This window comes from Megalobrama amblycephala, linkage group LG7 (assembly GCF_018812025.1).
Source record: "Megalobrama amblycephala isolate DHTTF-2021 linkage group LG7, ASM1881202v1, whole genome shotgun sequence".
NCBI lineage: Eukaryota > Metazoa > Chordata > Actinopteri > Cypriniformes > Xenocyprididae > Megalobrama > Megalobrama amblycephala.
Window position 1 is genome coordinate 44964668 of NC_063050.1, and position 27880 is coordinate 44992547.

The window sequence follows — 27880 nt, forward strand, 5'->3', positions numbered from 1 at the left end:
AGGAGAAGCTAAAAAAAAAAGGTATATGCACATACACAGCTGTTTGATTACTTGGCAGCAAAGTCATCCAACCATCAAGTTGACTTCCTAAGTGAGGCAGGGCTGTTTTTGTAGAAGCAGGAGATAGTGTTCACTGTTCAGACTGAGCAGCTGCACTGTCACTCTCAAACAGCAATCTGATTGGCTGTTGCTTTACAGTGACATTTATTTACAGCACAGATTAATCACTTTAAAGAATGTCTATTTAAACAAATATTTTAAATATTATAGAAAACTACTGAAGTGTATTTATTTACTTATAAATAGTAAGCTCATATATTTTAGTATGTCTCTCTCACAATGTCACCATTAAACTGTGCTCTAATCTAGTCTAACTGTTGTCGTATGTCTGTGATGTCTAATCCTGACGTGTGTGCGCGATTTTTAGACACGGTATGAAGACACAGGGCTAATTGCTGTGCCTGCAGTAAATTAGACAGACAGCTAGCGACTCTTAAATAGCGTTCAGCCTGTGAGTGCCATTAAACAGAGGATCTACCCTCATTAACCTACCGGAGACACGGAAGAGGGAGAGGAGAAAGAGATAGATGAAAGGATTACAGAGAGAACGACACTGAGTGTATAATCCAAATACAGGATCACATATAAATTTAATGTTAATTTAAAAGAAGAGTTGTCATGTCATCTCTTATTTCAGAATGCTTCAAAAATGTCTTTAAAGGACAACAAAATATAATAAGCCTGTACAAAAAAATACTACTTTGATAATAAATTGGAACACTGAGCATTGTGTTTTTTGTATATTAGTGTATAATAAAAATTATATCATATACATGAAGGCACAGAAGCTAATGGAAGCAATTACGATTTGAGCACTTCTGACAACAGGGAACTTCCCACACCTTTTGACCAATCAATATCCATTACTTGCTAAACTGCACCCACAATCATAAACAAACATTTCTACCCTTTGTATCAGATGTTTATTTAGCCTTTCACAGTCAGTTTAGATTCTATTCTTGGGATTTTGGGATTATTATGAAGTTGTGTGTTCAAAGGGTGTGTTCAAATTAAGTGTCAGTAGCTGGGTTTCCATCCAAACGTGAAGCAAATCTTTTAAAGTTTGCAAAAAAAAAAAAAAAAAAAAAAAAAGACAAATGCGAATTAGGTCCGTTTCCATCAAGTTGTTTGAGCGGATAATGGTGGTATTGGTAACCTAGTAACTAATAGTAAATAAAAGGCAGGCAGGGGCTGTCATCGCCACAGAAACACACAGCTAATGGGGGTTTCTAGGCCGTCACCCACAGTCTCTCAGTTTCTAGACTAAAGACCCTATCAACTCAGAGCTCTCTGCTCAACCACAGGACTTTTCCCACTTCTGAGACTCTTTCTCACGCTGGGGGCTCACTGAAAGAGGACAGGAGAGAGGAGAGTGGAAGTAAAGCACAAAACAATTAATGGGTCGATTTAAGCAGGCAACTATCAGACCCGTTTTCAACCAAAAATGGATCCATCAAAACCTGTAACTGGCCTGTTTCTCCACCAACTTGAGCCAAACTGTCTACATTTCTTCATACCTTGCTCAAACCAAACTTTATTTTTTTATTTTAGATCAACATAAAAAAGAAGTGGCTGGAGCTGCTAATCCAGCATATATACAGAATGTGATTTGTGTCAACTGAAGAGATGTTGCATTGCCGCACACAATGGACACAATCTAGTTTTATGAAATCTAGCTTTGCTTTGCGGCAGTTTTCCAAAACAAGTTGTTGTTTTGAACACTATTTGGTGTGGACAATGCCCTCCAGCATCAAATGTTATTTTAGCTATAATGTATAAGCAGCCAACTGGAGCGTTTTTTACAAACCAGAAAACCTTTTTCAGTATTGGAAATGCACAAAATGATTCCCGATTTGACTGGGTTCTCATTGTTCCCTGTAGCTGTTTCTGTATTATTTTAGTATCATTGAGATACTATTTTTTAAATTAGTTTTTATTTTCATATCATTTTAGTTAAAGTTTAAGTAATGTTGTTGTGTGGTTTTTGTAATTTTTATTATTATTTTTAAATATGTCTATATAACTATACTCTGTGTATATATAACAATAGTTTTAATTATTTTAGACTATGTAAAAGTCTGCTGCATAAACTTTTGCGGACAAGTTGATAAATTTGTAATGGTCTGCATGTCAAATTAGACAGCGAGAGTGTTTTTGTGTGCGTGTTACTCACCACCTGCATGGCAGAGCTGCGTGGCGGGTGGGGCTCAATTAGCAGCTGGCAGGGTGTCTGTCCAAAACTTCTGATTTGAGACTCCACAGCCTGAGAAAGACAGAGAATGAGTGTTATGGAGGTTTGGTGGCACTAATGAAGAGATATAGGACTATAAACGTCACCTTGAGACAGTGGCTAACTTGCCCTGGACAATATCAACTAATACAGACCCAGAATAGTCTGTGTGTGTGTGTGTGTGTGTGTGTGTGTGTGTGTGTGTGTGTGTGTGTGTGTGTGTGTGTGTGTGTGTGTGTGTGTGTGTGTGTGTGTGTGTGTGTGTGTGTGTGTGTGTGTGTGTGTGCGTGGAAGAAAAAGGGAGAAAAAGAAAAGTGGTGGAAATAATGATCATAATAATGGGAAAGGGCTACACAGGGAGCTGGATTTATGTGCATTTCTGTGAGAGAGTGTGTTAAAGCAGAGAAAAGTGTGTATGGAAGACTAGAGAGAGGATCTTGACCATGAAAAGAGTGTGTGAGTGCACAACACTAACAAATAAAAGGCAGAAATATAGACAGGCTTCTCATAGCAAGAGCATTTACAAACGTAGTTTCAAATCGGTCTTTTAGGGTTGCTTGCTGTAGCTAAAAATATTGACATGGTAAAAAAGTTGACATGACTGCAGTGGTTCAACCTTAATTTTATAAAATGATGAGAATACTTTTTGTGCACAAAAAAAAACCAAAATATTGTTTACTGAATGAACACAGTGAAGAATATTTAACTATTTACGAGTATGCACCAAACCAGTTAGTTACATATATTACAAATATGTACCTATATTATATAATTATATAATATAACTAAAAAAAAATCTTCTTAAAACTAAAACATTTTAATATATAAAAAATATACTAGAGACACTTCCATGAACATTTCTGAGCAATGATGCAACAAATCCTTGAATCTATTTAATTTTTATTTAATTCAATTTATTCACAGAAATGAACTGAACCCACTAACTCTATCACAGCTTTTGCTGTTGTTTTAAATCAGAGATATTATTAAACAATAATGACACCAGGAAGTGTCATAAAACTACAAATAAAGCCAAAAAAGTGCATTAAAATGGCTGTGATATTCGTGAAACTAACTTTCTACTGATGCCAAAATCGTTGTTAATGCATTGTGAATATTTGATTGCCAGGCCCTACTGCATTAGTCCAAGTATCCCTCTATCCCAGAGTTCATTTGTGGTCACATTCAGTCATGTTTGATGCGTGTTAGATCATTGTGAATCTCAGATGGGATTTCCATGAATCAATAGAGAAACTGTCCCGAACCCACGCTAAAGAGAGGTATGCCAGAAATGTCCCAGCTCTCGTCTGACTGCTCTGGCTCTAACTGTATTCATGAAAGCATCAGGAAGTCAGGAGGCTTTCCACGTCCCTCTCATTGTATTTCTTCACTGTTCCACCTCTCTCTTTTTCCACTCTGCTCAGACTGCCCTTCTTTACATCAATCCTTTCCGTCTGTTTCTAACTCTTATTCTGCTCTTCATCTCTCTTTCTTCATTCTGCTTTCCTGCTTTGATCTGGTTCGGCCCACTCTGCTGGTAACAATAGACTTCACCATACAAATTCTTCTTTATATAGTGTAAATCCACTAGTGATCTCATTAGAGGCATTGATGGAACACAGATGACAGGACTACTGTGTCTGGAAATACCATTCTAAAGAAGCAGGGTTCAGAAGAGGCCACGCAAGGGAAGACACCTCGTTTCAATTATATGATTGGTTGATTTCTACTTAAAAGCAATGGAATTTGACACTCTGTGTGGCAACAGTTTTTCATTTCTTGTCCAAATCTTTGGTGCTTGGCAAAACCACATTGTGTCACCTATTCAGTATGAGAGCTTTCAGTCTTTTTTCAGTCAGATCACTGTTTGTGTAAAGCATTAACCTCACTAATGATGTTTCATAGTCCCAAGTAGACTAGATGGCATATTTAATTTGAAGAACAAAAACAAGGATATGAGGGATAGTCCATATATACTGTTCTGCACCTAGTTGTCAACTGTTCAGGCAATGAACATGTAGTGGGGTCCAAAAGTCTACACTGGAAATCATCAGGGATTCAAAACCTAAATGGAAAATATTTTAAAAATATATTAATTTTATCATGTTAAATTATATTATTTATTAGTAATATAATATAAATTTTAGCCTTGTGATGGACTGGCCATCCATCCAATGTGATTTCCTGCCTTTGGCCCAAAAAATGTGGTAGGCTCCAGCTTCGCCGCGACCTCACATAGGACAAGTGGTTTACATAAGATAAGACAAGATAAAAATTACAACAATTATAATAATATAAATATTCTCACTAGTGGTCTCATACTTTTGGACCCTACTATATACCTTCCCAAAACAATGTCCAATGTGACCTAGGACCTTTCTCCTAAGACCTAGGACCATTTTAAACAGTTTGTACTTCCGTCTCTCACAACCATTTAAATGTGCACATCTATGAGTATACAAATTTACTTAAAAAGTAAATATTTTCTACATATTACTAGCATATCTACTCCATTTAATCCCTCTGTAAATTTCTCAAACATACACCAAGATCTCAAACAGTTTCATGTAATGCTGTCTACTAATGTCATTCAGCAGTGTGGCATAGGAGTTGGCGTCGCAAACAGAATGAAGGTCGAGTGTGTCACATTGGGACAGTTTGTTTAAGCTAATATGTGGATGCATCTTGCCCAGGCACCTGACCCATCTTCATTAAATCCTCTCCTGACATTTACTACCACAGTAGAATGAGGCAGTTCTCAGGTCAGAGCGTCCAGCCAATGAGGAGAGAAGGTTATATGGGTGCCAGCCATGCTAGAGGGGCCAATCTCTTTAGGGGCACTAGTGCGTATCTGATGAGGTCTCTTTATATTCTACACATTTAAATGATGGAAATACCCCGTATGTATGCATTGCGCACACACACACACACACACACACACACACACACACACACACACACACACACACACACACACACAAACAGTCATGCTTCATGAGTCACCTGATTTACTCTAAACCTTGACAAGGCAATTTAGCTGTACAACAAGCTGTGACCAAATTTTCTTATTTTGCATAATGAGGTCCCTATGAATACTTCGAAGTTGCTAGGGGGGAGGGTTTCTCTCTAAATTCAAGCTTTTTAAAGGTCAGATTAGTATCGGACTTGAGTAAAAGTGAGACTTGATTTATAGGAAAAGGACTGTGTTTATGTGTGTGCGTTAATTTCATGTGCAAAGGGAGCCCTTTGTGCCTGTCATGTTCTTTTTTTTGTGGTGGCAGGGCAAAGACAGGAAGTAATCATCGTCTGAGTAAACATGGCCCAGTCTCCTGAATGACCCTAATCTGCCATGAGACATTCCACACGCCCCATGGTCTACACGCACACACACACGTGTGTGCACACACTGGGTTCTACGTAAATAGAGAGACGCAATTACACACACAGCTTGCCATCAAAAAACCCAAACTCAGCTGCTCAGACTGACAAATCCCAGTCCTGTCCAAACCCGACCTGATATGCAAGATACAAAACTAAAACTAGAACCAGAACCCAGCAGTTGGTTTCCCCACAACCCAATTTGAGAAGATCCAGAGCCGGTGCCATACTTTCTGTTTCCAGACAAACACACACACACACACGCTGTTCTAAGAGCCATGCTAAACTACACCCTACTCGTTTATTTTTCTAATTTAGCTCTACAAACCGGGCCATGACTTGAGGTCAGGGTCTAAAATTATCTTTTTGCCTCACCTGCCAACGGTGACTGAACTGACAAAATGTACGAAAACATTTTGTTGTGGCCATGAAACAGTATTTTGGATTAAAAATAATAAATAAATTAATGAATAATTGTATTAACTTCCCCAGGTAAAAGTGGCCCAAATGTTTGTTTGTTTTTTATTTGTTTTGTGCTCATATGTGACTCGTATCTATTTGTTCATAAAAGTGTAAACAGCACAAACCGCACAAAATGTTTTCAATTCTGATTTGTGGTTCTAAAACAGGTACCAAGTTTTGGCAATGTGACCTCAGTGTGAACAGTCATTGTGGGATTCATTGACTTTTACATCACTACAGATCAACATTTGTCGTAATTCCACGCTGACGGGAGCTACTCCAAAGATTTCACATACTGGTTGTTCTTTAGTCATCTCTATACAAGCAAAATTGAGGATTTTATCGTAAATAACTTAACATTTTGCTCTCTTTCTCCTCATCCTTGTCCTAGTTGCCTTCTCACAAATTCACTGGTGTCTGCTGCACATACAATAACTTTCAAAAATAAAAATTCACATCATTCCAATTACTGACTGACTTCAACAGAACAGAACACAGAAGTTTTTTTTATTTTTTCCACTTTAATTCATTATATGCAAGAAATCTTGAGTTCATGAGAGATATACCAATGCCCAATTTGTGAACAAACTGTATCTTGTCAATGAATCGGTTGATCCAGTTCAGAAAATGATTGATTTGTTGATTGATTTGTTAAAGAACGAAACTGATTCATTTCTCAAGCAACTTACTAATGCAATAATCTGGATTATACCCACTGTAGGGGAAGATTTTCATGGAATAATGACGTAAATTTCAGACTGTTTATCACACAAAGCTGCCATATAGCTTTTAAAAAATGTATAGCTTAAACAATGAGAAATATGAACAACTTTTACACTTTTTTTTTTGCGTTCCATCAAAGATAGAAAGTCATACAGGTTTGAAATTGCATGAAGGTGAAGAAATTATGACAGACCTTTCACCACACTGTGAATTATCCCTATTGTTTATGTACTGTATGTATGTACATATTGATTTATTAAATTTTAATTTCACGAGACATTAGCTTTTTTTGGCAAAAACTATTTTTACTAGTGCTTGGCATGTTAATTTTAGACCCTGCTTGGGGTGCAGCTAAGAATAAGATGCTGTCAAGGTAAAGGGAAGAAAAAGGTGACAGATCTAAAATATTGCACAAAAAAAATCATCATTCAAGGACTGTGTGGCTCACCAGTGCTGTTCTGATATGCATTCTCTCTCACCCTTTTCTCTTATACCTTAGATCCTGTTAAGTTTTTTTTCAAGCGTGTTTATTACAGTTTGATTGCAGACACGGCCATGTGAATTTATCGATCTCTTAATGGCCTGTGAATGGTGGAGTGGCAGTCAGGCGTAAGGATTCCCATTTAACCTCTGCTTATTAAACAGGAAGTGTGCAGGGTAATGGGCTGAACTGGAGAGATGACTGGAGCAGATAGGCAATGAATCTGCATCAGATAGAGGGATGAAGAAATAGATAGAGGATTAAGGGCATGGAGGGTGGAAAGGAATGAAAGATGAACAGAATGAATGGCTAAAGGAATGGCTAGATGGAGAAAGATGAACAGATAAAAGAAAGGAATGCAGTGTGCATGCAGTGAAGGAAGGAGAGAGCATTAAAAGGGATAGCAAGAACACCTAGATTGGAATAAGGTGAGCCGAGTCATTAATCAGCCTCAGTCACTGAGCATGAAGGGCAGGAAGACTAGAACCACTCCGACACCAACGACTGCCCCAGTGCACACATTCACACCCACACAACTGCTTCACTGCAGGAAAACAATGGCACTGTCTGACCTCTGAGGCAGAGATGCTATATAATGGCAGAGAATGTGTAAGGCTGAGGAGAACTTGATATATTCAGATTCGAGATCGAAGTGCAGATAGCTGCTTAATTCACTGCCTGATGCTTCCAATGGCTGCTCTGGGATAAAGCTACCTGTAACTGCTACATAGGCCTAGTCGATAAAATGGTACAGGTATTTAAAGGTATACCTTTATCGATACATTATGTAGCCCCGCTCCTTTTACAGCGCTGCGCTCGTTGTGTTCTGTCTTCTGGTTTGTATATCAGTGAAGGTAAGATACGGATTTATGATTGAACCGCTCATTTTAAAATCTTCCCGATCAACTGACATGTTTTGACATCCGCTTCAAACATTACAATGCTATTTAACAAGTTGCGTTGCTGTGGGGTTCGGCTGCGCCATCGCCATGTGACATCAGAACACACGAACACATGCGAAAATGAGGCCGCACCTGCCAGCGATGAGGGGATTATTAATAAAAAAGGATATGGATTAATCTAATAGCCACAGAAATACAGAAATAAATGCGAAAACAGCCAGTCAGTGCATGTTGCTAATAAGTATGCATGTTTTGTATGTCTCCGTGTGAATGAGTGCCGTAGTTTCGTCTACTACACAAACTCAAACAGGCAGTTTTCAGCATCTGCGTCTCAATATATGAAGACATGAACACATGGATTTCATCTCCAGAGCCACTTCTGAGAATGACTTCACAAGATTTTTACTATTTAATTTGAGAAAAAACTACCTTCAAATACACTCTGAAACTAAAAGATCTTCATGACAAAACGTCAAAATAAAAGTCTGGTTTAACTTGAAGAAATAATGACAAAAATCTATTACTATTGTATTCTAAAATGTAATTATTAAAGTTATGATAATAATAATATTATTATTTATTAAAAATATATATTTTATATAAAAAAATACATGTTTATACAGTTCTGTTGTGCATCATCTTATTTGATCACAAATTTAAAACAATGTTTTGCTGTAAATTAATTGTTATATTTTAATTTGATTACATTTTAAAAGATTGATTAAAATGTTAAACTTTTTTTTTTAATTAGACACTATTTTTGATTAATATATATATCATTAATATATATATCAATATATATATATATATATATATATATATATATATATATATATATATATATATATATATATATATATATATATATATATATATATATATATATATATATATATATATATATATATAAATCATTAAACTTCATGGAATCCAGAAAAAAACAGAATCTAGAAAAAAAAAAAAAAAAAAAAAGATTTCATGGGGCCCTAATTTAAAAGATAGCTTACTCTGTGGGGTTTAATTGTGAACAAACAAGTTATGATTACATTCATTCTCAAGGTCTAACAAATATGTGGAAAACATTTCCATTCCCATTAATGGTAAATGAATATCGTGATAAATATCGATACCAACTGGTATGGGAAAAAAACAAATTGTGATAATACTTTTGGCCATATCATCCAGCCCTGTGGTCTAGAATCAGTTTCTTCAAACTTAATCCAAAACTTATCTGAAATTTTATGAAAAATATTTTCAATGTAATTATGGTAGCATGAAAATGTAGTGAACCTTACTGACTCAACCTATGATATCATACTTTATTTGACGAATAAAACTGAGGCTGTGAAGGGACAGTTGTCCAGTGCATTACTGTTGTGAACCTAGCTGTCTTTTAGCTGATAAAACAATTAAAATACATCCACTGAAAGTTTGTGAAAAGACGTTTCAGATGAATGATCATCACAGAGGCATACAACAGTAAAACAATGGCTGTACTTTCATCTCTTACATCGATGTTTTCATTTGTGTCCTATTAAATATGCCGTCTACTTTGACTAAACTCTATATATATCAGGGGTTTAATACAGTCTGGCTCAAAGACCTGTTAGGCTCGGATCCAGGACAATAATGCAAGGAACAACCAAATAACAATGTCCTTGAATAATGGATTACAGACCACCATGCCAGGTTCAGTAACACCAACATCCTGCTTGTCTGGGATGATGTAAAGCAGATAGTCTTGAATGGTAAATGTTCTTTATGCCAGCACCGGATGCTGTGTGTACTGTCCTCTACAGTAAACGAGGTTGCTGCCGGCCACTGTAAATTTCACACCTAAAGTAAATTAATACTTTTTTTGCTGTGGTGCTATAGATTCAGAAGCAGTGTGTCAAATATTTATTACAGTATTCTGGCAAGAGAATGCAGACGTTCAAGAGCCGTTATCCATCATGAAAGTCATTCAGTTCCAGTATTTATATTATAAAATGGAACCATTCTGAATAAGAATAAGAACCGGTTCTCGGTTCAAACCTACTGTCTACGTCTTGGATCTCAGATCAGGTAGTGCTGTTCCTGAGGGAAAGGCAGTACTTGAACCTGTTTGAAGGACATCTGTAGCTGTCAGTGGGGCAGTTAGTGAGCTAGTTCTGTCTGAACTGGCCTGTGCTTCTGTGTGGCAGCTCCCAGAGAGAAAGAGATGAATAATAAATGAGTGTGGGAGAGAGAGGTAAGGAAACACAGAAAGAGAGATTCCTATTGAGTCTGTAGTTTGTCTTCAGGTCTCACGGTAACAGCTAAACAAATGTTTTGTTAGTGTCTGTTGAAGCTCAATCCTGTTTACAATAACTCTATTCCAAACCATAGTGCATAGTGCCTACTGACTATACAGGCAGCTGTCTTCTAAAGGTGCTATCATATTAGCAAAATTTTGTAAAAAAAAGGTTGACTGTGTTTGTCGTGATGTATGAAGCACAGCTCTCACAGAATCACTATCAAACCAAGCAGCTTTCAGTTGGTCAATGGCAACATGGCAAATTTGCGTGACCATTTTGTTGGAAAATCATCAAGAAAACATGTTGCATTATTCAGCATGAATACAGCATGAATTCACTATTTTGTAAATTCATATTATACTGTAGATCTTACGGTAAATGATTCATTCAACTATGTTTCATTTTTACAATGTTTAAGAAAAATGTCATAACTTGATCTTACAGTGAAAATGACAGACTAGTCATTTCATTTGTCTGAACCCTATCCTTCCACAATCAACTGCAAGCTTCAGGCATGTGATCAGCTAAAGACAAAAAAAGAAGGAAAACCTGGAAGGAATTAACACAATTCACTTACTTTGGTCATACTTTTCAGGGCGGAAAATACAGAAAAATCACATTCCTGAATCTTGTATTTATTTATGAGTGCAATGCCCACATCTCATAATAATAATCTGCTACACATGGATGTATGAAATAAGACAAGAGAAAAGATCTGTCGCTACTTCCATTTCATCACGACACAAAATGCAGCATTGCACACTCAAAAACATGTTAAATACACTTAATTAGTGTTTTCAATTTTTTTAAATACTGAATGAAATATAAGTTTATTTATAATCAAAATATCTCCTGCTTCGGTCCACCAACTTGGATTGATTTTTTCATGGAAGTCTATTGACCGACGCCGTTCACGTGAACAGCATGATGCATGCGTGTGATGCTGACTCAGGAGCCGGCCAATACTGAGCCAGCCTTCTGACATAGAACCTGGAAGTGCTGCAACGTACATAGCGTAGGAGAATGACAGGGGGAGACGAATTTGTTGAATAAAATCATTATTTTTGTTTTGTTTTTGCACACAAAAAGTATTCTCGTTGCTTCATTACATTAAGGCTGAATCACTGTAGTCACATTTACTATTTTAACGATTTAACAATTTTACTACTTTTCTGGACCTTGAATGTGGTAATTTCGTTGCTTTCTATGGAGAATTTCATCAAAAATATCTTAATTTGTGCTCCAAAGATGAATGAAGGTCTTGCGGGTTTGGAACGACATGTGGGAGAGTAATTAATGACAGAAATTTCATTTTTGGGTGAAATAACTGTTTAAGCCTACTGTTTGGAACATTCTTTTTGTCAGATGATGCTTAAAAAAAAAAAAAAAGGAAAAAAAAAGGAACAGAGTAAATGTGTCATATGTTGGGAATGAAGTAAATGGAGAAAGATGTTTCCATGTGTGTGAAAGAATATGTGTAAGAGAAAGAAACACACTCACCTCTCTGAGCATGGGGTCAGATATGGAGCTGAGGTTGACTGCTCCTTCATAAGTCAGGTAGTAGAAGACATTGAGAGCTCTGATGGCCTCAGGTCCCTGCTGCTTGTATCCGAATATCAGATCAATCCATTGATGCAGCTGACAGGACACAAACTCACTCTCCAGAGCCTATAAAAACACACAGGAGATAAAACTACTGTCATTCAGGCTCAGTGAAACAACACCCTGCCCAAAAAACAACATCAAGATGTTGTAGGTAAATAAGCTGAATTGAGAGTAGTTAGTGAAATACCATGTGGCATGACTGCTTAGTGAATTCACCACAGATTCTGATAGATTTGTTATTTTTAATTTTTTCACATGTCCAACAACTCATGGAGAGCTCCTCAGAGAACGTAACCATGTAGCATGGGCAACGGGATCTGTCAAAATGTGCTTTCAACAGTCACAAATGACATAATACACACAAATTACAAGCATATGCTTCCAGGACAGAACCAGTGGAGCAAAGCAGCTCGTCTTACATGAGAAGAATCGAGATATCTTTGCTCCTTTGTTTAGTCTCATCTCTACGTGCCATGGGGCGTCTGAGAGCATTGTTGTTTTCGGAGCTACGATCGTTCTTCGACTGTCATAACATTGAAACACAAGCTGTTTCTCTCTTCATTAGCCGCCAAAGGAGGGCCTCCGTTTATGGCCGCTCATAAAAAACAGCAATTGTGTTAATTTGCTCAAAGCTGTGTGGGCACAAAGGCCTCTAAACGAGCCCAAATGAGTATGAGAAGAGCCTTGATTGTCATTGCTGCCTTGTGTCACATTAATTTCGAGACAAACATTAGGAGCTGCACTTAAACAGCAATTTATATTATTTAAACGCTTACCGGAAGGGTCTTAGCATCACTCATTTAAATGTGAATTCGCTGACAGCTAATTTCGCTTAATTTGCACTCCAAGCTTTCTTAATTAGAACTTTAAATCAGAAGGGCAATGAGAGATGCTGTGAAATGTGGCATTTGCAATATGACAACAGGTTTGACAGCAAACTGGTTCAGCTCTTGTGCAGTAATAACTTCATGACTGATATTACAAGAGTAATAGATGCTAGCAAAAAGTTCAGAGATGAAACCTAAAACCTAATTACTTATGAAATTAGATATTCTGTTTGTTTGTTTGTTTGTTTGTTTGTTTGTTTGTTTGTTTGTTTTTCGCTTGTACAGTGTGCATGCAATGGAAATTCAAACAAAGGTGAGAAATAATTGCTTAGTTTATAATCAGGAAGATACTCACTACTGCTGACTTTATATTGAAATTCTATACTTTATACTACATTACTATAGTAAATAATTTTAATGAAACATTTTTCTATTTTTAATAAAACATGTAATATAATAAAATATATGTATATATAATAAACAAAACATTTAAAATATGTAATGTTTGATAAAGAGTTTAATATTTTTCTCTTTCATTGTTTTACTAGCAATGCACAGCATCTATTACAAGCACTTGAATAAAAAATCCAGTTAATCTATTTGTCTACAATTTTATTAAAAACAACCTGTTCCTCTGAGGCTTTGAAGATATTTTTTTTTTAGTTTATAATGTGGATGGATTGACCCCGCATTGTTCCACGGCTTGTCTGTTTCCAAACTTAATACAGGGGCTGATGGGCATTTAATGTGGGCCGCCATCTTGTGTCAATCAGCGAAGGGAAACAAAGAGGGGGGGGCAATGTTATTGGACACCAACTCTCCAGAGGACTACCTTTATGTTAATCAAGGAACTCTAAAATCAGGAATGAGATGGGAACCCCGCTCAGGGAGACCTGACCTCATCAGAGATGCAGAGAGCGTTTGGTAGGGTCTCCTGAGGCAGGGGTGTCACTCTGAACCCATGCTCTTTCATTAAAAGAGGAGGGGGAGATGTTTACCTACAACATTAGATTCCTTTAAAATGACTACACCACGTACGTTAACCCAGAGGGCATGTGCATATACATAAAAAAGAAATGTAAGTGTTTTTGCTGTAAAATGTCAGGTTAAGATGTTTAATATGACAGAAGGCTCCCTCTCTCTCTTTTTTTTTTATAAATGTGACTGTCTCTTACAAAGCCAAAGGCAAGCAAAAAAAAAAAAGGTAATTTTTTTTTAAACTGATCTACCAGTTCACAAAACGAAATGAAAAAGCCAAAACTAAGAACAGCAAACCAAAAATAAATAAATATGTAAATAAATAAAAAAATATTATAATTACTATTATAGTGACTGACTCATTTTTTGGGTGACATGAAAATTATGAATGTTTTTTTTTTTTTTTTCCCACTGTTCATCAAAAAATGCTATCTTATGCCTAATGCTTAAACTTTTGACAACGTATATAATACTTTTATGGTCCTTTCAGAGCTTGACAGCTGTAGTCACTGAACTACTGCATGATTATTAAAAATTTCCACATTTGTGTTCAACAGAAAAAATATCAGCATACAGGTCTGGAATGCCATGAGGGAGAGTAAATAATAAAAATCTTAATTTTTGGGTGATCTATTGCTTTAAATTCACGTATATGTACAAAAGAGGCCCAGGAGTGTGTAAGATGCAGCTCATTAAAACTGCTCATATCTGGAGAGCATTATTGATGTGCCAATTAGTAGAGGCAGTATGTCCCATATAATCCACTGGGAATCATCAGCATTATGGAAATGTGTGTGTATGTGTTTGTGTGTGTAGAGGCACTACAGAATATGGGGTGAGATATCACAGCTGCTGGATCAAAAAATGTATTCAATTTTATTTCAGCACTGCTTTTGTACAAAGGAGAAATGCTAAAAATGCAACAAAGCTTGGCTGAATACAAAATGCACATTGCAAAAAAAATGTTATGGAATAAATAAAGCAAATATATCCTAAATGTAATGCAAACAAATGCCATCGGAAACCAGTAACTTATAATACCACCTCACATTTGTAAAGGTATCATCCAGCAATAGCTGAGTCTAGGTCTGATCTATTCTCCTCTCTAAAGGAACCAAATTATGTCCAAGACTCAACTCTGGGCGTATCTGAAAGTTATGGAAATGTCATTTCCAAAATCTACTTCAAACTTTAGTTTTATGTGCAAACTGACAAGCTCATTGTGACATAAAACTGAAGACTGTTATAACAGAAATCTTTCATTTTCCCCCCTAAATTTTTACAGAGAAAACCTACAGTACACATAGTACCGACACTAATGATACTTTCAAACATGTCTTTTTACGAGATGGATCTCTCTGAGCTCTTTATGACTTTCATTGACCATTTCCCTGTCTTTAGCAGCCCTTTAAAAGCATTTTAAGGACTTAGAGGTAACCTGTCTGTGGCCATGTTAAAATGTCACATTACAAATCAATCTGGCTGTTTTGCATTAGAATACAGGGCTGTCAAGGTCGAAGGAGTGAGATGGTGAACAGACGGGATTATTTAATTGGCAGATGGATTGAGCAGTATTGATTAAGAAAGATTATAGTGGCACTAATCATGCATGTGGACTGTGCAATGAGACCATGACACAGTGACAGACACCGCAAATGAAACCCATGCGTCTAATATGAAACAGATCGTGAAACTCAAACTGTGAAATGTTGTTTCAACTCAAATCAATGTTTCATGTCTATTCATTTATTTATTTGAGAAGTAGTCATGTAATAGTCATGCAGGATAACGTACAGTCAATTGGTCTTTAACAGAAAATTATCCCATTCAGGGCTAAGACAAACCAAAGGGGATAAGCAATGACAGTAGAAAAGGTTAGACTACCGCATTTCTGAAATACCATTAAACATACTTGATCTATCACTAGGGATAGGCCCAAAGTCGAATACCTTATTCGTAAAGGCATGGATAATAACTTTAAAATGAATAATGAATTCAAACAAAAAATAGAAAATGCAGTCATTCCTTGCTCTTGTGGTATAACAAGTAAGCCTGACAACAGCACAATATTTTTGATAAACAACTACAATCACAACGTAATAGTTAGTGCAATAGTAAGTGAATGAGTAAAATCTATGACTGAAACATAAGTACATCCTCACGGTCAGTTCTCAGCCATTAGGCTGGTTATTTACAGCAAACCTGCGTACGGCAGTAGTCGTACAGTGAACTGAAAATAAACCGGCAGACTGTTCGATGACCAAATTAAAATGTTATTTTTTATTTAAAGGGGTGGTTAAGTGTTTTTTTTCTAGGCTTGATTGTGTTTTTGGGGCACAGTTTAACATGTCTTCATGCTTCGTTTTTTTTTTTCATATATTTTACCTTTATTCTACACCTCTGTTTCCACTGTCATATGAACAGCTCGTTTGACTTCCTGCTTCTATGAAGCCACTCCCTCCAAATTACGCAATGTGCTCATATTGGTTAGCAGGTTGGTAGCTGGACCAGTGTATCGCAATTCACTGAAGCGTCCGGAAACGACGCGCCCCTTACCATTCGTTGCTTCAGTGAAAATGTAAATAATGCCATCTATATTGCTGTATCAAATTGAGCCTGAATTAGACCCAGATGAAGAGGGTCAAGCTCTCTGCAGTCGCGGCTTTTAAAGGATGTTTATGAATGGTATTTCATTTAGTATTTGTGTCAAAGTGTTTAGATATGCTGTCACTGCTGTTTGTTAGCTTTCAATATACAGTTTTATCCTGATTAAAGCTTTACTGTAGCGGAATACATGACTGAGTAGTCGCATTTTTGTAAAGGTAGCGTTTAATTTATAGCATGAACAACTGTTTGTCTATGAAGTTTGTTGGTGTTTGTAGAATTTAGCTAACTGGCTAGGGAAGCAAAAACGAGTTGCTCTTTGTATATGTCCTTGATGCAACCAAAAATAGCAACAGGACTATAGGTTTAAAAGACATGTACAAACAATAAAATGTACTTACAGTTTGAAGCCAATAAACAGCAGCTTCTGCTTTTAAAGTGGGAACTGTTTCTTTCAGTAATAGCCTTTGTGCAAACCCAGCATTGATCTCGTGTAGATTCTGAAAGCTGTCTTCAGCACCGCATCCAGTATAGAAAATATCACAGATTATAATGGGTTCTATTATCTTTTGACGCGTCACGCCACTCGTGTCCGGCATACACAACTCTTCCGCTTCCACATGCTGCACCACATGGCCTTGCCCACTTTGTTGCGTGTTCCCGAGGGTGTGTTTTGCAGGGTTTATGATGTCACCAACCCGTTGTAGTCCAAAACCGGTCGTGTTTGTAGGCATTAAACTTTAAAAGACAATATCTCCGTTTGCATTGAACTTTCAGCGCTGTAACTTTGCAGATACTGTTTATGCTCAAGCAGCAATGTTACACACTAACTAAAGTTAAAAAAGTGAAATCGCATTTAACCACCCCTTTAAATTATGAACAATGATGAATTGGAGATGCATTTACAGGTTCAGCAAGCTATATTTATGTAATTTATTTTTTTCAATAGCTTTCAAAAACACGCAAATGATGCCTACTGTGTGTTCTCTACTAAAGAACTTTTTCATTTTATTTAACATTTGTTTCAATTAATAAACAATTAACCTTGTACACCTGCAGAAAATAATTTCTCCATTTGATTGATTTAATTAATCCTAACCCCAAGATATTTACAGAAATTTTATGATAAAAAATTGAAATAATTATAAATAAATTGTACAAAACATATTTGCTATATGTTAACTATGAAGGGAACAGAATTACATTTAAAATGGGCTATTCATATAGTTTGGAGAAAGGTTTAATCCCCACCCATATACAGTTTTATCCGAATAAAAAAACAGATACAAATAATTTTGCCCATTTATACTATAACAAAGTACGTAAACTATAGCAAAGGATATATTTCTGAATAACCTGTGAAGTGTATTTTTATTTATTTTTTTTGGTCTCACTGGCTTGACACACATACATGCATCACCAGCATATGAATTCACAAAAGACTGTTACTACCTGTGGTTATTTTTTCAGGCCATTTTACAGAAGGTAAAAAAACGCTAATCTTTCCCAGCAATGGAACGTGCAATCTAGGAAAATGACTGACCTGGACACCCTGATTCAAGATCAAAATCACGGATAAGCTCTGGTAGTTATTACTTCACCTCAACATATAAAACTAATTCCGTCTGAATAGGCCTAAAGAAGAGCCTATAATTAGAGGTAGCAGAACAAGACCCTTCATCCCAGAATGCATCTGGCTGAGGTGCAGTGGAGAGAGAATTATTTGGATAGCTGTTCAAGAGTGGCAGGGCCTCTCAAATGACTGTGATTCACTCTGGTTAGAGTGTGAGACGAGTATGTGTGTGTGTCCACGGCACACAAAGAATGATTAGAATAGATGGCTGTGCTGATTAACTTCTACTCTGAGCTTCTTAAGTCTACAGAGAGCAACTGATCAGGTAATGATGTATTCTTATTCTGAGAGTGAGAGTGTAGGAGAGAGTTTGTGGTAAATATTACTTTGGGAGAAATAAGAGTGTATTTAGGGCTTTTTAGACTGTGATTAACCCCCGAGGAAAGTTTCACACTTTCACCGCGTTTACCCGGGGTTATGAAACCCTGTTCTGGAGCAGGGTTAGCACCGTTTTTGCGGTGTTAACCCCACATTGCGGTGACAAACTTGTACAGTGTGAAAAAATGTGGTGTTGGAATGTTACAGCTAGATGCTTATAGCAACAGACAATCAATCACACACTCATATTTGCCTGCTTTGGACAGTAACTGAAACACCGAGCATAGTATATAAACAGTAAATTCAGCATTTGAGAGAAAAAATTACAAATGCTGACGCCTCAATTGACCCCTTCGCAAAGACCCACCCCCCTTAGTTACTTTTGCTTTGTCCGACAAGCCGAGGCGCTGTCACACCACACGCAGTGAAAAATACATCGCGGAGCGAAGAGGACACTGACAACACGTCCACAGACAAGACAGAGCAGGTTACTTATGATATTAAACAAAGTCCCAGCTTTCAAATTGTGTAGTTTTTTAAAGAAATTCAAACAATAAAAAACGTTTTGTGGCTCTTTAATGTGTCGTGACAGATTGCTGTAGCGCATCAGCTCAAACGGCTCGTAAAGCGATCATCTATTCCTACTAGTTCATTTAGAGAATCAAATAAACATGAATGAACATGAGAAGGAATGTTGTTTCAAACGCAGAAAGATGTCAGTAAACACCATTTTTCAAGTTTAAGTCCACCGAGGTTAATCTTATAACTCCTGACTGCTTTGTCGGACAAAATGGCGGATTTGGCGTTCTGAATGGTTAGATCGCTTGTCAATCAAACTCCCGGCGAAGGGTCAATTGTTAACCCTGGGTAAATTATGAGTAGTGAAACGTGATGCAAGATAACCCAGGATTCTGTTTAGACGGGGTTTAGCATAAAGCCCTTTTAAGTCCTCATGTTGATTCGAACAATGGTAAAGCTTTAAAAACAAATTTTGCATTATTAATACATTATAAACTAACAATGAACAACACTTACTGATCAAGGTTAATGTAAATAATATAAATATATTAATTTATGTTCATAATACCTCATCTATTGTTAATGTTCAGTCAAACCAAAATTTATTCAGACAACTTTCACTATAGTTTAAAAATTTTATATATATAAATCAAGATATCATAAACAAGATCTCAGAGTTAAACTGTCAGAAAAAAAAAAAAATCTTAATTATGTCAGATAACACTTAAGCAAAACATGGTCAGGTCAAAGTGTCTGAATAATTTTTGGTTCCAAATTTTTATCAATTTTACTGGTAGTCCACTGTAAGAAGAATTTTTGGGTATAATATGTAACAGTTTACTTTATTTTGCTATCCTCGCTTACATAAATGAACTATAATGTCCTGCACTCACTAGTAAAATATATCAAAAATATCTGAATAATTTTTGGTTTGACTGTATACCTTGAAATGTTAAAAATATATTAGCATATGTAGAAATTAACATTAATCTAAATTAATAAATGCTGCAAAACATTGTTCATAATTAGTTCATGATCTAATAGATTAATTATATTCTTAATGAACTAAACCTTTACACAAACAGTCAATGGAACACTGAGGTCTACAAGCTGATTAAAAATAATGATAATAATAATACATAAATAGTAAAATAAATAAATAAATAAATAACATAAAATACCTAAACAAATAAACATCGGAAAGTGCACTTTTTAAGGACTAAATATTCACTTTCTCATGAATATGATCCCAATAATTCCAGTTTATAACTAGATTCTGTTTGGGATCAAACTGCTGCTAAAATATTTCGGTTCCACCTCTGCTCATGAAAATGAATTGTCCTTTAAAGTTCAGTTACTGTATTTGATCAGTCATCAATAAGCACATATACATTAAAAAAAACAAAGTGCCAGGTTTAGCTGCTGTACACTGGTCTGAAAACGCGCTGGCGCGTTTTGCAGGGTTTTTTTTCACATTGCAGCAAAACAGACTTAAAATACTCCGTCATTTTTTGTCATAGAGACATAAGTAATATATCAATTGAAACTATAGAATATCTTCTTTTATTTGTATACACTCAGAGTAAAAACAAAATGTTGTGCTATTTGTAAAATAAAGAAAACTAACATGATGCGTGATTTCTCCTCTCCCTCTGAACGAAGTCCAATCTGATAGTTCTCAGAAAATGAACTGTAACTTAGTGAATACTAATCACAGAAAAATTAAACTTATGTCTAAAAAAACGTTAAGATGTCAGGTTTTAAATCATGTAAGTCAAATCGAAAACAAACCTTCTGTGTTTATGTAATCTGTATGAAAAGAGAGCCATGTCAGAAGTCCGTGATTCAGCTCATTATCCGCTAATGCGGCCACACCCACAGAGCCAGCGCTATTCAGACGCAAATTCAGAGGCAATACATGCATTCATCGTCTCAATCGTGTATTTATTGTCTTGAAAAGTGTTTATCTGGATGTAAAAGTCATGGTTAGGGAGCTCTAGAAGACATGCAGTTAGTTCCTGTTTTCTTTTCTTCTATAGATGAATTTTAGATGAGTTTTTGTTTCTTTAGCGCCCTCCGGCTGCAGTATGAATTGGAAACTCCATTCATGGAATAGCCTCTTCTTCTTTTAGATGAATTTGTGGAATAAAAATGCACAGAGAGCGCCCTCCGACTTCAAGGATGAATTGAAAACACCAGCGCTCATAGTAATGACAATGAATATTGAATAAATATTGAATAAATATAACTCCTCTGTATAGAAAATTGACATAAGCATATGAGAATCCAATATTTCTCCAAATGTGCATGCTTTTAAACTAAAAGCCTATATTCAGACTCTTTGCATCACAGAAATACATTATATTTTAAAGTATAATATAAAACCATTACTTTATATTGTAATAATATTTTTCTGTATGTTTCATATATCATGATGAGCTTGAGACATCACAGAAGGTTTTTTTCACAGCCTACCTGACTGAAATGCCTCATTAATATGCAAGTCATTTCAGCTCATTACTATCCAATTCTTTTGTCTTCTCAGGTGAGAATGGCCCATTATTCAGTGGTGATATTGTGTTTCTTGGCAAAAAGTGTCTTACAAAAACTAAATCAATACATTGTTTTATATGAAGGAGTAGGCAGCATAATTTTTCACATTATTTTGAAGCAAAAACTCTAGTTTACAACCTCCAATACCCTAAAGTATTGTAAACACAGATTTACTATACTTTTTTTGGCCTTATTTCAGTGACTTAAGTTTTTTTGTTTTTTCAATAACCACGCATAAATGTTATTCCTTCAAAAACACAAACATGTACATACATGTTCCTCACATATTATTGTAGCCTAGTTTGTGCTGAATACAGTGTAATGACACTTTTTCCATTAATATGTTTATGAACAACTGAAAAAAGCACAAATGTCAGGGCATGTCAAAACTTCTCCAGGCCCCAAATCAGCCTCAGACTCCAGAGGGTTAATGACCTTTCCTGTTTCCAGTGGAATGCATCATAACCCTAGAAAAGACCAAGCCAATGTCATTCATGAGTATATCATTCTCTGCCTATTACGGCTGGGGTACATGTAAGGTGACCCTGAGAATCCCCAGAAGTTTAACAGGACAGAGTCATATGAAGCAGCAGTAAATTAAGATGCTCTGCTGTTGGTGTGAATGTTGATATCTAGGGTCAGTGATTTCCATGATGGATGTCCTAAACTTGTCGTCCTTGTCGAGGTTGGTTTGAAATGCAGACGGGGTGAGAGTGATTGTGTGTGTATGTGTGAGAGAGAGGCCAATGAGTTGCACCCATGCTGAAAATTAATTTCTCCATTTATTCACAGGGCATGCTTGAGTGAATGACTGTGAAGGAGAAATCCAAGGCTAAGGTGCATTTCTTCCTATCCCACAACAAACAAACGTGCTCACGTGCACATCAACAGGCTGGTCTTTCAAACAGGAGAAGAGAGAAACTTCTAGAGTCCTGTAAAGTGCGTGAGTGTGTCAGCTGCAGTGGATCGCAGTAATTCACAGGCTTCGCTCTACTCCCAGCATTACATCACAAAAGAGGAATCATCATCATGACAACACAAGCAGATACTGTGCAGACACATGCACTCTATAACACTATCAGAAGCTAAAATGGTAAAGGAAACAAACAGTGTGAAGCGGAGGGCAGATTTTTACACTATTGAAACACTAAAATTAGTCCATCTTGAGTTTCCTTGTGATGGAGTGGTACGGGAGTCTCTGTCAGTGTTATTTTAGTATTATGTATATTCTATTATTGTTTTTATTTATATATTTGAATTATTTTTTACTTTTATTTTCAGTTTTCACTCTCATTTGTTTTATTCTAATATTCATTTTAATTTATTTTAAAGTTTTTTTGTTATATTATTTTGCCATTTTTATACATTTTTCTATTTAATAGTGAAATTTGTTTAATTTTTTTATATTGGTTTTAGTTTTAAAACTAAAAGTGTGTTTTGGTCTACTTCCTTCCACCATGGTTTCAAATCTCAAGCTGACAGTTTGACCAAGGCTCCGTTACTAATTCTAAAACGTCACTTTAGAACTAGTAACGAAGGAATGTTGAGTACCTCCATTGAAACTCATTGTGTTTTGTACAGTATAATTGAGAGAGAGAGAGAGAGAGAGAGAGAGAGAGAGATTGCCTGAGCGAGCATTACCTGTCTGATATAACATTCATTCTTCAGGTCGATGTCCAAAATATTATATCCATTATAAAAATCCGTTTTAATGTCTGCTGAGGAAAGCATTCTTTGTATTTGTATTTTTTACAGTTTAGGGAATTTTCCATAACAAACAGCGCTAAAACAACGTCCTTTGTTTACAAAAGTCCCTTTCAATTTAAAAGTCTCCTGCGACTGACTCATTCACTAAAAGTTTCCTGTCTCTAATGGCGTATTAATGTAACTTTCACTCAGTCCAAATTACTCACTAATGGACCCTTTCTCAATACCAAATACAACATTTATTGAACACCAATATTTAGATTAGCAACAATAGCTATTATAAATGACAACAGGAAATACTACAATTCAGTCAAACGTACAAAAGCAGTGCTCTACAGGACGCAAGTTAAATATAGCCTTAATATTAAATGATTCAATTTAAACATAGTCAAATTCGATTTGCTCAGGAACAAGTAATAGATCAGTAAGACGAAAGATTGCCCGTTTTATGCACCCAAAATGAATTATATCTCATGTTTAACCATTATAAGAGCCAGCGGCAAATCCCCAAAGCAATGGCCGAGATGAAGCTGTTCTTGGCGGGTACATGAGCACTGAATGGCCGCTGACGGCCTGGAGCTCGCATGTCTGAAAACATCTAAATAAATTGTTAAATAGGCGCTATTTAATTAAATACGAGTCACACATTTCAGGTATAAACAACTATTTATATTCTCGCCTAAAAAAAACTCCATAAAAGTTTTTGTGCCAGTTTTCCTAAACTACTTATTTTTGAAAATACTAAAAATAAAGAATACTTATTGGGGGGAAAACAATGAATATTATTTATTTGCTTTCTAAATAAATAGATGAACAAATAAATAAGACCTTCATACATTCAAAATATTGACAAAATCAAATACACAGACGAAACTGCCGCAACACATCATGTCAAGACCAATCCAAGCCTGGTTGTTCACCACTGTGGTTGGTAGTTGGTAGGCAAATTACACCACCACTGTGGAAAAAAATACCCACATTTGTTTGGTGGCATCATTTTCCCACCCTGTCAGTACTGACAGTTAAGGTACAGTAGCCACATCAGCACTAGCGATGACAGCATGACTGTGACCTGAGATGCATTAGGACATGGCTGTAGATGTGTTTGAACAGAAAAGAATGCGTGAGGAGATGAGAGGAGAATGCAAACACTGATGACCTCTGACACGGCAGACGTCTGTGGTCTTCACATGGAGACATGCAGCCTGAGGACGGGCTGTGGGAAACGCAGGAGTTTCGTGACGAAGTTCGCTATAAGACATGACACAGACTCATCCTCTCAGTTTAGATAATGTCTGCTGCTACACGTGTTCAGCCCTTGCGATGAAACTTAAATCAAAGGCAGAAACAAACCTCAAGCTCAAGTCAAAGATGATCATGTGATCTCACCATTAGAATATTATGTTGACCTTCAGTTCCCACACAAGGCAACAACACTTAATGGACTCACCCAAAATCCCAGAACACTTTAGTAAGTGCAAAAAGCTGTCATCATATAAATCTGACAAACTTCAGGACGCTGCGTTCACGGGTGTATGTAGGTCTTGTGTGTGTTTTTGCTCAACTTAAAATGACACTCGTCTCTCAGCAAAGTGTGAGCTTGATTTAATGCCGATTCAGTTATCGGTCCCAGCTGTACAGCCAACATGCACTAAAAAAAATGGTGTAGGACTTACTTTTAAACTATTTTCACTCAGAAATTGCTAGTAAAATTTTACAAATAATTACAAAGAAACAAGCAAGTAACACTATGAATTAAACATGGAATTTTGAAGTAGAAAAACTGAAATAGTATTTTCTTGTAAAACATACTCCAATACTGACACCTTTGCTAATTTACAACTTCTAAAATCATTTTTATAGTGTAGACAATCTAACACCATCAAAAAAAAGCTTGTGCTTTAAAAGATTTGACTGTTCATTCCAAGAATGTTCTAACACAATACTACACATATTGCCATCCAAATATAGCAAACACAAATACTTGACTATGTGACACAGTAGCTCTGTTCCAAAACCTGCAGCATCCCAACTGTAAGGGAAACTCATGTGACTGATGTGGACATTCTAAACAGGCAGCAACTCTGCATGCCACACAACTAACATGTAAGACTCCACCCTAATTTATTTCAATGCAGTTTGATGTTAGCATGTTGCTAAGCTAACAGCATAATACTCTAATATGCCTACAAATTCATAGCACTTTTTTTTATATATATATATATTTTTTTAAATTATATCGATATTAACTATTTTTTTTGTAGCTACTTTTTAGTCTTGAATGAAAGATTACGTTTATTTATAACAAAATGTCTCTCTTGCATTTCTTATATTGACATTTTTCTTGCCTTGTCTGCCATCTTGGATGTTATTCTACTGAGTATAATGGGACTGCCTTCTTGAGAAGGATACTGTATATGCCACATTGCCTTAAAATTTGGGTAAAATGAGCTTAAGGCTCTACGATATAAAAGGTAAAAAGATCTAAAAGGCAAAACGATTCAAAAAGATTTTTACTTCATGTCTATGATACTGTACCTTAAGTTTTCAATTAAATTACATCACCAAATCATTGTTAATGTACATAATGACTTCACCCTAGGCTGGAAAATTGTGCATTTTTCAGTAATATGTTAGTCTTTTTGTGCCTTAAATATAGTCTATGATTCATGTAGTAAAATATAATATAAATTACAATTTTTCTTTCCATTTGCACTTTTTTTTTTTTCAGACACCAAACTTCAAACTCGACACCAATTTGTTCATTCTTAAAGTAAACTTTTTTTTTCTGTTTGGTGATTAGATTCAGTGTTTTGGACTTCCGCCTTGAACTTGACAATGCGAATACAGAATGGCACATCTGGTGTGCGATATGTTGTGCGATACGATACGTTGAGATGTCCTGCGTTGAATTGTGGCTAGATGGCTTGGCTACAATTTATCATACAGTCTGGCACGAAACACTGTATGCATTGCACAATCATTCATTGCATTATCCCTTACCCTGGATAGCAGGCTTTAAAATGTTGTGTCCGTAGGCAGTTCAAAATGTTTTGGAATAGAGCAAGTGACTTCTCATTGCTACATTGGTGTTGTGTTTCTTTTGCTTTGGAGGCCATACCCTTCTGTATTAGATAAATCTATAGTCTAGGATAGAGATGGATGAGCATTTTAATTATCAAACAGGATCTATTTTCCTATTTTAAGTAAGATGACAGAAATATTAAGCGGTCACCAAGAGGAGCAGACCTGGTTGTACCACAGCATCATGTCCTGGTTTTGGTGCATGTCAAAGTCTTTTCATCAGCCAATTTCCTACAATCAGCAAATACACCCTGACATATGTAAAAGCAAACAGACACACACACACACACACACACACACACACACTTGCATGCATATACAAACTCTATGATTCTTTCAAACAGTCCCCTGTCACTGTGCCACCCTCTTTCAGATCATTTGGACATTTCTTTTTTATCTGATGGGTCTGATGGGTACACATGCTCTCTGTGGATGATCAACTGTCATCTGCATTAGTGTCTATGTGCTCTGTATAATATGATTTGACCCTGATGGTGTGGATATGAATATTAACTGGGAACTATTACTATAATGTAAACTTTATGTTTGCAGACTTCATATCAGTTCAATTACCAACTAGTTGCTCTAATTTATAATATATAGTCTGCTGCAATAAATGAACAACAATCGATTAACAGTGACAAAAAGTAAAATAAGAAGCTAAACACTTGGACAAGAGCATGTATTTGCTTCCTGTGTTTGCAGCAGTAGTACACTATGTACAACTGTTTTTCATACTACAAAATCTTCTAATGATGGTGAAGCTTAAAATGACAGTTTTTAAAAAATGACAGAGAATGCATTTCCCACACTGGTTTGTGATAAAACATGAAGCATCTTAAATAAAACTATGTCAATTAATTCTGTAATTTACCAACTAACAAAAGTCATTTTTAGCCTTGGAGTGGTTACCCACTGTGATATTAGTCAGAAGGTACAAAACATGCCGTTTCTGCAGTTTACCCAAATATGCACTGTAATAAGACCAGCATGGTACTTTTCCAGTAAAAGACCATGTCTGTAAATTAGCTGATGCAACACTGAACAGTTATATCCAACATAACACAAATATTAACACCTTTCTCTCACTCTATTGCCACTTACAGTACACCAACCTCAATGTCAACACTTGATAAGGAAGCAGTAGTATGTTAGGTAGCATCACTAACCACAGCTGTCCTCTTATAATGCTTGAGGATCTTTTTGAGGTTTATGGAGAGCAACCTGGTCCAAGGTCAATGCACAGTTAAATCTACAAACACCTTCCATTGCTGCGGTTATATCTGGGTGAATATGTGATGAAGGATAAGTCATGTATTGTGGAATGTTCTTTAGTATGACAGTGGCCAGAGCTGACTTGTTATCTGGTGGGTAGGATCAAGTTCTTAACCTCTCCCTCGACCCTGTGGTTAAAAACAACAATCGCTGCTGATGTGAGTGTAGTGTGACATCAGAAAGGGAGGGAAGGCTATGATGAGAGAGGGAGAGGAAATGTTTTTATTTCAGCAGGGGTCTGTTTAAAATACCCATTTAATCCAAC

General features: G+C 36.2%; 1 protein-coding gene across 5 annotated transcripts in view; it reads right to left on the reverse strand.

Moving 5' to 3' along the window:
• Positions 1-27880, reverse strand: part of lrba (LPS responsive beige-like anchor protein) — a 270378-nt gene that overhangs the window by 19984 nt on the left and 222514 nt on the right. For all 5 annotated transcript variants that reach the window (XM_048197706.1, XM_048197710.1, XM_048197707.1 and 2 more), the window contains 2 exons: positions 12013-12180; positions 2234-2323 (listed from right to left, as the gene is read on the reverse strand). In XM_048197706.1, coding sequence (XP_048053663.1) covers positions 2234-2323; positions 12013-12180 — 258 coding nt within the window. The remainder of the gene's footprint in view (positions 1-2233; positions 2324-12012; positions 12181-27880) is intronic.